Below are 12,500 nucleotides of genomic sequence, written 5' to 3'. Positions count from 1 at the left end.
CTTCTCTCTGGTTACGACTCATTGTCTTTTCCTACACGTTCACGAATAATCTTAACTATTCTTTCCACATGTTCCTGACAGTGGCTATTTCCCTCTTGGTAAGGATAGAAGAGACTCTTTAGCTATTGTAAGCAGCTCTTCTAGGAGGAGGACACTTCAAAATCAAACCATTGTTCTTTATTCTTGATTAGTGCCATAGCCTCTGTTCCATGGCCTTCCACTGTCTTGGATTAGTTCTCTTGCTTGAGGGTACATTTGGGCATGCTGTTCTATCTTATTTCTCTTCCGCATGGTGTTTTGGAAGTTTTTGTAGTATATATATGAAAGATTTAGTTTAATGTTGTTACTGCTCTTAGTATATTTTATTTTGATTATTACTTCTCTTGTTTTTTTTATTTCCTTGTATCTTTTCTTCACGGGGCTATTTTTCCCTGTTGGAACCCTTTGGCTTTTAGCATCTTGCTTTTCCAATAAGAGTTGTGGCTTAGCTGGTAATAATAATGATGATGATGATGATGATGTTGGACCTTTGAAAGACCTTATATTCTTGATACACAAACATTAATTTAAATTTGTTCCTACGAGGATGCAAACTCGTAGTCATATATATGGTTTACTCCTTAGTCAATTTGCTACGACCAGAAAAATTAAGTGTATCTGACAACTTTGTATAGTTATTAGCTATACCTCCATGCTAGGTGAGCGTGCGCAAGGCTAATATTCTGGTCGTCCTGGACAGTTCTCCCACGCTACGATCACAACTCCATGCTGTGCTTTAGAGTGCCCTTTCTTTGTCTGCACATCGGTGATATGATTGGTGTTTCAGGTACTATGTAAACCTGCCCACGCCTTGAATTATGCCCTTATGGAACCTTCATGAGCCAGGTCAAGGTAGATCTGTATCTGTTATGCCTGAACTCCTGTGGAAAACATTGTTCCTTTTCTTCACCCTGTAAATTTTGTAGGGAGGGGTAGCCGTCCCAGTGGGAGAAGTATGGTGCTCGTCATAAGGAGAAGACTTAAGAGGAATAAGTCTCCCTCTGCTTCTTCCTATCAAGAATGCAAGAAGTGAAAGCCTATGTGTGACACACGATCTCTCCCAAACCTATCCTTGTTTACCGGTGTTTCAGGAAACTCGTAACTGAGGATGACGACCTAACTAATTTTCAGAAGTGAAACTTTCATTGATATCTTATTGCCCTTAGTGCATAGTGAACCAGATTTAAATCATACTGACACTAATGCTTTGGCTTTGGCCATAGTACAGCCCGTACCTGAGACTGCACAGGTGTCCTTAGTCCCAAACATGTGTTTCATCTCCAGATGTTACGTTTTGTCTTGTTATAATTGTGTATTTTCAGATGTCTTTTGTGGATTTATTGTGCTTAAGAACATTTTGGGTGCATTCATGATGCATATCTAATTTGTCTCTTGCTTGGGACAAGTTTTAAATTTAGAGAATCTTGTGAGAAGAGGAGGCTAGGCTAGCATTTATAGGGGGAAAGGTGATGATACGTCACTCGGCATTTGAAGTTGTTAGAGCCTAATGTCTTAATTTTGATAGAAGACATGAGTTTTTAATAGTTTATCATTACAGTAGTTTCTTTTGTGGTAACTCGGAAAGCCTTTTAAATTTTTGATTCAGGGTAATATTTCAGTCCTAACCTGCACTGTTTCAAACCCTAGCCTAATTAATAAAGTGGTAACTAGTAGTACTAATGCACCATCCAATTAGGGTTCTGATGGTATATAGTGCATCTTAAATTGAAGATCCTTTCATAGAGCATCAAATTCTTTTACTCAGGACCCTTCTGCTGTGAAACGCTTGCACTCTTGCATTTGTAACCACTCTTTTAGACACTTGGAATTTTTAACGCAGAAGACCATGATGGTAGCCTAGATCCTTATATATCCTCTCACTTAAGCAAATTCCTGTAAACAACCTTTTATCCCTTATTGGCCAAGTCTCACAATGATATAATGTCCTTTAATACTTCTTTTATGTGGTTGGTATGGCTAATCGTAGAATTCCCTTCTACCAAAATACTTACATTATTTCTATGAAGTACCCTTGATTCATTGATTCTTCATTAGAGGCTCAGTTTAAGACACAAAATTTGAAAAATTTAAAATTTTTTCCAATTTTCTGTTTTCTTCAATAAACACATGACCTTAGTAAATGAATGGAACATTTTAGTGGTAAGTGGCTAGAAGCTTAGAAATGATTTGCTAATCTCTACACTTCCATTTTCTCTGTCATGGTTAAATTCAGGTGTTTCCCAGATTGGTTACCTATGACTGCATATTGATATGCCTTCCCCTGGATTTGTTATCAATTACTGTGTATACACACACACACACACACACACACATATATATATATATATATATATATATATATATATATATATATATATATATATATATATATATATATATATATACACACTGATATTAAGGTACTCGACCATAATTCGTTCGGGATCAGTGTTCGACCACCGATTTGTTCGAGTACCGAAACCTTTTTTCCCATGAGATATAATGGTATTTATTTTTATAAGTTCCTACGTATTCCAAAATGCCCAAAATATTAATAAAACGTGTACCTAAACAACAATAGTTATTTAAATGTGTACGAAATTTGTCGGAAAACTATATAAAACAATTTTAAACCGTACCTTTGAGCAGCGGTTCGATGGCATACAGGAATGGATGTGGAGAGGATGGAAGGGAGAGTTTACTGCTTGGAAGGAGAGTCGCCTTCCATGAAGTGGCTAGGTAATTCTCCTTCAGGGGTTTTTTCTCTCCAGTAAAAGGTTGGGCAAATCTCCTTCAGGGGTTTTTTCTCTTCTGTGTCTCTTTTTTGGAGGGGAATTAGGCTGGGATGTAGCAACTCTCTTTTCTTGTATGGAAAACATGTCAATTGTCAGCTGCTTCTTTCTCTTCTACACTATTCTTCTAAAATGAGATATAACATTATCATTAAAGATGTTCACTGCCTGGTTTGAACTGGCTGCCTCCCCATGCCTAGTCACGCGGTGAATACCAGTTCTGCTCCGGAATTTCTCGAACCAGCCCCTGCTTGCTTTAAAAGTAAATGACGAATCACTTTCACTAGTACTGGCACTTTTCTTCACCAATTCTTCATAAATATTAAGAGCTTTCTCGCAAATAAAAGCTTCACTTATACTTTCCCCGGCCAACAGCTTTTCTTTAATAAATATAAGGGGAAACTTTTCCATTTCCTCAATTACTTGTGGCCTTTGCTTACTAATTACTGTCACTCCCTGTGCAACATTAGCTTTCTTTATCACTTCCTTATTTTTCAAAAATGTCGAAATGGTCGACTTCGCCATGCCATACTGTAAGGCTAGATCAGACACTCGTACACCATTCTCATATTTCGCAATAATTTCCTTTCTCAACTCGATCGTTGTCCTAACTGTTTTCCTCTTATCCTTCCCCTTATCAGTAACTTTCTTGAGGCCCATTATTATCGGCAAAAAAAGGCAATAAAATGCACTAAATCACAATAAATTCTCAACACGTGTTCTCGGACTGACGATCTTTCTTGAAATGATGCTACCCGATCAGGCGAAAGTAGCCGAGATGGCCGCTCATCTCACTCGGCCATGCATCCAGCTGTGTTCGAGTTCCGATTTTTTGTTCGAACAGCGCAGCAAAAATTACTCGAATTTTCTGGTCGAACACCGATTTGTTCGAATTTAGTGTCTTTCAACTACCGAGGTATCACTTATAGTATATATAGTATATATACTGTACAGTATATGTGTATATGTATATAAATACTGTTTTATATATATAAAATATAAGCTTCAGCTTATATTTGTCTTGATATCTGTTTTGGTGCTATCCCTCGGGTAGAGTATGAAGTGGACCATCTCAGTACTTAGTGGAAATTGAATTTAAATTGGGTCTGTGTGTTCTGTACAAGATATATATTTTATTATACTGTACATTTTTTACATAATCTTTTGACATTTTCAATTTTTTTTCAAATTTATTTCAGGCACTTGCTGATATGGTAACAGAAAAAGATCTGTCAGAAGGCCGTCTATACCCACCACTCTCCGACATCCGAAAGTGCTCATTGAAAATTGCGACATACGTTTCAGAGCATGCTTACAAGACAGGTTTGTATTTCAATATTTAGGGGTGTTAGAAACTTGATTTTTAAGTCTACTTTATTTCAGATTACAGTACTATATTAATTTTATTTTATCTGATATTTAGAGGTACCCTAACTGCATTTCTGTTTAGATTGTTATATATCATCATATTTTCTAATCATTGTTTTTTTTGTCAGAAGAGATTATTGAAAAAAATTGGAAATGAATATTTCATAGATGATGATGATGATATTCTTAGGTAGCTGAATGAACCATTAATGCCAGGAAGTAAAGATACTTTGCTTAACACCTCGAGTAAAGAGCTCTGGATAGAGGCTGTTTAGGCTTTTCAGTCCTGATAATTTTTGCATATCTTTCTCCACGTCATTTGCTTAGTCAGAAGCTTGTAGTGTATGGATTAGATTCATATTACTTTTGGATTAATGTCATGTACTGTTATATTATTTCTTAAGTCATGTGCATGTACAGATTGAGAAAAATTCTGATTACTTGTAAAGTGGAACAAACCCTTTAAAATAGGCTTAATGAAGGAAAGACCTATTATTTCTAAGGAACTCCTGATTTTCATATTGCTTCTGAATTCAGACTTATACCCTAAATTCAAAATTTTCCTCTTTTCTTTTCTTGTAAAATGCTCTTTGTCTTGTTAAGTTTATTCGGTAGGTGGGTAGCAACTATCTAAGTGTGAGTACGTATGTTATGCTGTTTATTAAGTTTTTTTAATTAGGCAGATTTGCACTAGCTCACAGGGTTGCCCTTTTAGCTCAGAAAAGTTTCCTAATAGCAGATTCGTTGGAAGTATTTTGTCCGAATAGCATCATTTTCAAATAATTACCTAGTTTTAATGTGAATCAAAACTTACCTACTAATCTAGATTTTTCCCTCAGATATGTTTTGTCAATAATAGTGTTAATGAATTAAGAGATTATGAAGTATTGTGATGGCAAGTCTAAATTTAATAACACCAGCTGAAGTCAATGACAGAAGTTTATTTTTGGATGCATACTACATAATTTTTTATATTTTCACATATTATAACACAAATTGTGATAAATTACACTAAGCATAAGAAAAAATGTTATTATAAACTTTCTTTGAATACCAGAATCTACTAAAAACTTAGAATTGATGAAACTTTTTATTTGTGAAATCTTACGAGGAGGTGAAAGGAACAACTTATGGTCAAATACAGAGGTTGGGATGGAGGCTTATCTTGGTTGTAATTCAGTGGTGAAATTATGAATTAGTTTTAATTGTGATTTTTATACAATTTATGGAACACTAGTATCCTCAAACCAAAATGTAGTGCTATTGATATAATCTTAACCATTACAACAAAAATAGCAAACCCAAATCTATTTTTGGGTGAGGTAGCCATGTCGTCCTGATGGAAGTTCCTTCGAAGGTAGCTTCCTAGGTATATTTGACTACAGTGATATATCCCAGAGAATTTACCAAAGGTATCCAGAATTCTAACTCCTGGAGCAAATATCCCTTAAAATTTTATGAAGGGATATCGCGTAATATCAGAGGACGTATTCTTGACACGTCTCATGGCTATCTACGCCCCCAATAGAGCTTTCACTTCGAGGGGAAAGAGAGGCAAGAATAAGGAGAGTCGTACAGAGATATTGCTCTCGACGCTCCCTACTGCTCTGCAAATAGTGCACCAATCCGCCACCGCGAGGCGCCACCAACTCATTCTTTGTAGCTTTGTAGGTGTTGCAGATACAGTACCATAGGGAGGGATTCATTATCCTTTTGTCCCAAAAGAGGGTGGGTCCATCAGGACGACATGGCTACCTCAACCAAAAATAGATTTTTCGCTTCGCTTAAAATCCGTTTTTTGGGGCTCAGGCCATGTCGTCGTGATGGAAGTGTACCAGAGCATTAATGTATCTGTGGATTTTCAATAGTGCCGTTCATCTCGAGCTAAATCTTTCCTCTTTGGTCTTTAGACCTAGAGACACTTGATGTTACCGTTATACATCAATCAGCTGATCATGAAATATGTCAGTGCTTCCTGCCCCCTACAGGGAAGAGTATGGGTAGACTCGAGGAAAAAACCCGAGGATTGTGAGTTCAAGGAACAATCTAGCAAACAGTTTGTATATTAGTGTCATCATATACGTAAAGCATAGTCTGTACTAGGATGGTATTGGTCTGGGGAGGTTACTGTACTGAACAGTCTAGTACGATAAGATCTTACCTGTTTGCCTGGAACAATATGAATCTTAGTTCCGATATTTACTTAAATATCAAAAGAGTCAAGGATGCTCTGACTTATACATAGACTGAAATATTTGTGGCGAAAGAGACTCAAATATTCGTTCTATTGTTTATTACAAAAATAAAAATCATGGTTGTAATCAATTACAATGTATGCTGAATAATTCTGCATAAAAGCATAAACAGTAATAACAGGAATAAATAGGGTTTACCTGAAAAGGAAAACATTAGCCACTCTAAGGGAAATATAAAATTTCACTATACATTCTGTTGTTACTAGGAACACTGTGCATATAAGAATGCCTGGCACTTGTGTCAGCTTATTATGCTTAATGTCACCTGTGTAGGGAGAACAGTCTACTGTATAGTGTTATCACTTAAATACAAAACTCAACATGATATGCCTTACGAGTCTATCATGTACACCCTTCACTATAAGTCCCGAATAGTGCACTGTTCTTCGCAGTAATCAAGCAGCGGGTTTTATTACACTGCCCGCCGCCACCACATGAAATTTAATTTCTTGTAATTGCTTTGCGTAGTGCTTGAAGAAGACCCTCGAGGACTTCCATCCAGTATAAGCACGAAGGCTTTCAAACGACATCGTTTGGAAGAAATTCAGAGACGAGGCAACTTTTCTCGGATCATGACCTGCGGGTGTACTGTCTGGATCCGCTCTGCGAATGAAGTAGGTGATTTTCGCCCTTATCTGTTTCAAGGATAACGTTGAACCGGAAGTCTCTCCCCTGAAAAGCTGACCTCCCTTAAAGTCTGAAGTTCTACGAAGATAGACCTTTAGGCATTCCACTGGGCAGAGGGATGCTTCTTCCTTCAGAGGGCAGATTCTCCAGGGACCCCATCTCTTAGTGGGCAGCTCGTTCTTGGCGAGAAACGTCGGGTCCGGAAAGAGGTTCAGTTCTCCATTGTCTGTGAACTGAATGTGGCCATCATCCCTCGAGAGGGCCACTATTTCGCTAACTCTGGCTCCCGAGGCTAGTGCAAATAAGAATATCACCTTTCGAGTCAAGTCTTTCAGCGAGCAATCCTCATTGTTCAGGGTTGATGCTAAATGAAGAACTTTGTCCAAAGCCCATGAAATGGGCTTAGGAGGAGCTGCGGGCCGAAGTTTAGCGCAGGCTTTAGGGATCTTGTTTAAGATTTCGTTGGAAAAGTCTACCTGGAAGGCGTAAAGTATTGGTCTGGCCAGGGCGGATTTACATGTAGTAATCGTATTGGCTGCTAAACCTTGTTCATGAAGATGGATGAAGGAGGACAAACAGAAGTCCGTAGAAATCTCCTTAGGTTTTTTCGCCTTGACAAAGGCCACCCATTTCTTCCAGGAAGACTCATATTGTCTTCTTGTTGACTTTGACTTGTATTCTTCCAGGAAGTTAATACTGTCCCTAGAAATCCCAAACCGTTTCTTGACCGCTAAGGCGAGAAAATCATGAGATGAAGGTTCTGGGTTTTCACTGATGAAGCTGAGACAGTCAATTTCTGCACTTGCTGAGTCAGAACTGGGTCCGACAACGGGATCAGTTTCAGGCGTAGTTCCGTTACCAGTGGGAACCAAACGCTGTTGGGCCACTTGTGGGCCACTATTGCTGCCGTCCCCCGAAAGGATCTCAGTTTGTCGAGGACTTTCAGCAGAAGGTTGGTTGGAGGGAATAGGTAGATCTTGGACCATCTGTTCCAATCTATGGACATTGCATCCTTGCTTCCGCTATCTGCAGTCCTGGGACTTTGCGTAAGATGAAGGAGAACGACCTTGCGTTTAGGGACCATTCTGACTAATCGGTTTGGTCCTGGATAGAGCGTCCGCTGTCACATTGCGGAACCCTTGAAGGTGGACTGCTGACAAGTGCCATCTCTTCTTCTCTGCTAGGTGGAGGATGGCTAGTATCACTTGATTTATGTGAGGTGATCTCGAGCCCTGTCGGTTTAGGCATCTCATTATGACTTTGCTCTCTAGAACCAGACGGATGTGGATTGAGCAGCGGAGTTTCAGTTTCTTTAGGGAAAGAAAAACTGCCATGGCTTCCAGGAAATTGATGTGGAAGGTTTTGAAGAGGGGAGACCAGGTTCCTTGGACTTTCCGATGATGAGAGTGACCTCCCCACCCCTCTTTTGAGGCATCCGTGTGAACGGTGACTGACGGTGGTGGTGGTTGTAAGGGAACCTTGTTCTTTAGGTTTTTGGGTTCCGACCATGGCTTGAGTAGGGATCGCAGACGATTTAGTATTGGTCTTTGTAGATCTTTTTGATCGTTTGATGCGTATTTTCTCCAGACTCCTGATGCATCTTTTAATTGTGCTCTCAATACTGGATCTGTTACTGAGGCGAACTGGAGAGACCCCAACACACTCTCCTGTTGCCTTCTTGATATCCTTGCAGACCGAAGAAAGCTTCTGCCAGATCTTGCTATCTCTTTCCTTTTCTTTGATGGAATGGAAAGGCAGTGCGACTGCAAGTTCCAGTGGACGCCCAGCCACTGAAACTTTTGAGCTGGAGACAGTCGAGATTTTTCCAAGTTGATCTTGAATCCCAAGTGTTCCAGGAACTGGATCACTTCCTTGGAGGCTTGCCTGCACTCTTCTTCGGATGCTGCCCACACCAGCCAGTTGTCCAGGTAGGCTACCACCTGGATTCCCTTTAGGCGTAGTTGATGAATGACTGCATTCGCAAGCTTGGTGAATACCCTTGGAGCTATGTTCAGTCCGAAGGGCATGGCTCTGAAGACATAGTCTTCTTTGTAGTTTGAATCCCAGGTAGGGGGAAACTTGACGGCTGATCGGAACGTGCCAGTACGCATCTGTCATGTCTATGGAGACTGTGTATGCCCGTTAGGGCAACAGGGTCCTGATGTGATGAAGCGTCAGCATTTTGAACTTGTAGTTCACTATGAACTTGTTGAGTGGTGACAAGTCCAGAATTACTCTGAGCTTTTCCGAATCATTCTTCGGAACACAAAATAGCCTTCCTTGGAATCTGACAGACTTCGCCTTCCTTATAACTTTTGCTCAAGAGTTCCTGAACATATTCTTCCAATATGGGGGTTGAGTGTTGGAAGAATTGAGGGAAGGTTGGTAGAGTTGACCTCCAACTCCACCCTAGTCCGTTCTTGATTAGGCTGTGGGCCCAGGGATCGAAGGTCCAACAATCCCGGAAGAAGAAGTCTCTCCTCCTACTGGTAGCATCTCACTTTGATTGCTGGGTGGAGGATTTACCTCCTTGGCCACATCCACCCTTGTTGCCCCTACCTCTGGAGGGGCGTCTGGAGGAACCTCGAAAGGAACCTCGAGACTTCGGCCGAAAGGTCGTAGACTGCCTTTCAAACACTGGGATGAACACTGGTGACTGAGTCGCCAGTGTTTGGGGCACCAGTTGGAAAGTGGTGGGTGATTGTGCCACCGTCTGGGTCACCGTGGCCACGGGAAGCTGTTGCTGTTGCTTAGGCCGAGAGGGCACTTTAGGTCGTTTTGGTCTATTCTTCGGCTGGGGACCCTCGTCAGCTGAAGATTTTCTTTACAGGACAAGCCCCATTTAGAAAGAAGGTTTCTGTTCTCAGTGGCGGCTTTGTCCATGACCTCTTTGACCACTTCACTTGGGAAGAGGTCTTTTCCCCAGAGGTTAGAAGCTATCAGCTTCCTTGGTTCGTGTCTCGCCGAGGCGAACACGAACTCTCTGCAAGCCCTAATAAATTTGTACAGGTCTTTTGTTACTGTCGCCAGATGGGCTTTGGCGAAGACCATGTACATATCCGGGGTATCTGGGATGCTTGCCATTGTCTCCAGGCCAGTCTGCAGAGACAAGGAAGCAGCAAGACGTTCTTTTGTCTCCTGTTCCCTATGCAGGAAAAAGTCCGACAGCTTGGAGGTCTTTGCCGAACTGTCGTCCGGCAATATCTGCCTCCAGCTTCCTAACTGTGAAGGTGTTGTGTACATCCTTCCAGTCCGCATCGTCTGATGGGAAGGCAAGGGAGAAGGGTCTACATTCCTTCAGTGTAGGGCACGGTTTCCCTGCCTCAACTGCCTTTAAGGCTGCCTTGAGCCCTTTGTCCATAAAGGGAAAGGCACGTTTAGGATCAGCAATGAAGGACGGGTGCTTCTTGCTGAGATCCGGCACCTTAGAGCTAGTAAAGGCCCTCTCTTTTAAGGTGGTGGTATATAAGGCCTGAGCCTTAGAGAGTTCAAGGACAATAGTTTCCTTCGGCTCTGTTTCCTCTTTGGATGCAGGTTCCGTCCTGAGACGGACATAGCAATCCGGGTTCAGAACTCAATTTCCTCCACTGGGACAGTGCCCAGTTTTTCTGAGAGGAAGATCTTCCCCCACCCCACATGGGCATGTGCTCTGCGTACCTCCAGGGGTTAACGTCAGAGAAGGCGGGGAGATCTTTAACGTTTAGCTTCTTCGGGGCCAAACGTGTTGCAACTAGCTGATGCATCTCAGTCCGAAGAGAGGCCTCTTTCTCGGACGATTTCTTTTGTATGTCCTGCACCATGGACAGCAACGAGTGCAACGTACTCGTGATCGAATTTAGTTGGGGTGCAGTGGAGGAGGTCGAAGGCACCGGCTCAATCACTGTGGCCGATGATACCGAAATCGTTTCGGCTTTCTCGGTTTCTGTCTCAGTTGGAACGTCATCCGTCTGATCCAATTCCTCCACTAGGAGATTGTTCTCAGTCTCCTCTGAGACAACTGACATGTTGTCCTCTAACTGGATGCTCTCTAAGGCATCCGAAACTTCAGATTCTACCGGAATCTGAACCAGGGGAATCTCGGGTTGAGCCTGGGGAATAACTGCATCCGAAGATGCCCTAGGGAAAAGACAAGCCCTCATCTTTTCTCTTTTCGTTAGGAAGGTATGGGCCAGAAGTGTTCTTCTGGAAACCTCTAACCCATTTACGCAGCATTTCCCTTGCTGCGTCCCTTGACTCAGTGGACTTTTGATCATCAAAAGCCTCTTTTACCAGTTTTTCACAAATGGTACATGCCTGTGGGTCCCAGTACTTGAGAGCCCCCTTGGTGACTGCGCAGCGAGCATGGGCCCTGCACATGTCGTGGCCGTAGAAGTTCTTACTACGGACCCTGCAAAAACTCTTCCCGCACTCGGGATGCTCCTCCTTTAAAGAAAGAAAAGCATATAAGTATTCGGTGAAATTCTCAAATTTCAGCATACATATATTTTATATTAGCTTGGATAGGGTAAGCTATAAATAGGAAAGACACCTACATATGTTTCCTGTCCAGCCAATTGTTATGACCACCTCCAGTATTGAAAGTAGAATTCTTAAGAATATTTAGAGGAAGATGATATCCTATGATATAAAGTGTCTCTTAACACAATCTTCCAGTTTCAATATTAGGGATTAAGGACAATAATGGATCATAACCATTAAAGGAAGAGAGAATCACTCTCTTATATGTGATGGTCTCACAATAGGCTGCCCATGAAGCACCTTGTAGGTTGGAAAAACTTTGGGCTACAGCACTGACTGTTTGGTAACAAGTTGCCAGTCCTGTCAGGCCTGCCTGGGCCTTCCGGCGTCTGCCGGGCAAGCCAGCACATGCCGGCCTATTCTGGGCTATTGAAGGCAATTATTGTCTTCATAAAATTGTGTGATAGACCGCCGGCAACGGCTCTGCCGGCTGCTGGCAGAGGCCGGCGGCGGCGGCTCTGCCAGCCGGCAGTGGCTCTGCCAACTGCCGGCGGCTCTGTCTGCGGCAGCGGTTCTGCCGGCCGGCTAAATTTCTAAATAGCTAAAGTTATTAAAGCGTATAATGCCGGGAAAGGGTCGTTCTGGCTAACTAAATGAACAGAAAGAACGACCGCGTCCATGATGCCATCCGGCTGGCAACAGCTCTTGTTACATTAATTACGATCTCAATCGAAGAGCAAAACTGGCAAGAGCTTACATTTACACAAGATAAAGATATTACTTAACTTTCCAGAAGCTGATGAGGCTGTTGAAAACATCTTAGCGTCCAAAAAACTCCAAAATAGCAAGAGAGAACGGGGAAAACACCGGTCAAACGAAGCTACGATAGAAAGAATGACTTGGTGGCGCCTCGCGGTGGCGGATTGGCGCACTATTTGCAGAGCAGTAGGGAGCGTCGAGA

The 12,500-nt window shown here is 41.9% G+C and overlaps 1 protein-coding gene across 7 annotated transcripts in view; it reads left to right on the top strand.

Moving 5' to 3' along the window:
* The window catches only part of Men-b (Malic enzyme b), a 129,860-nt gene that overhangs the window by 96,197 nt on the left and 21,163 nt on the right, over positions 1-12,500 (top strand). For all 7 annotated transcript variants that reach the window (XM_068372350.1, XM_068372351.1, XM_068372357.1 and 4 more), the window contains exon 11: positions 4,031-4,154. In XM_068372350.1, coding sequence (XP_068228451.1) covers positions 4,031-4,154 — 124 coding nt within the window. The remainder of the gene's footprint in view (positions 1-4,030; positions 4,155-12,500) is intronic.

This window comes from Palaemon carinicauda, chromosome 4 (genome assembly GCF_036898095.1).
Source record: "Palaemon carinicauda isolate YSFRI2023 chromosome 4, ASM3689809v2, whole genome shotgun sequence".
Taxonomy (NCBI): Eukaryota; Metazoa; Arthropoda; class Malacostraca; order Decapoda; family Palaemonidae; genus Palaemon; species Palaemon carinicauda.
The sequence above is the reverse complement of the archived record's forward strand: the minus strand, read 5'-3'. Positions and strand labels throughout refer to the sequence as shown.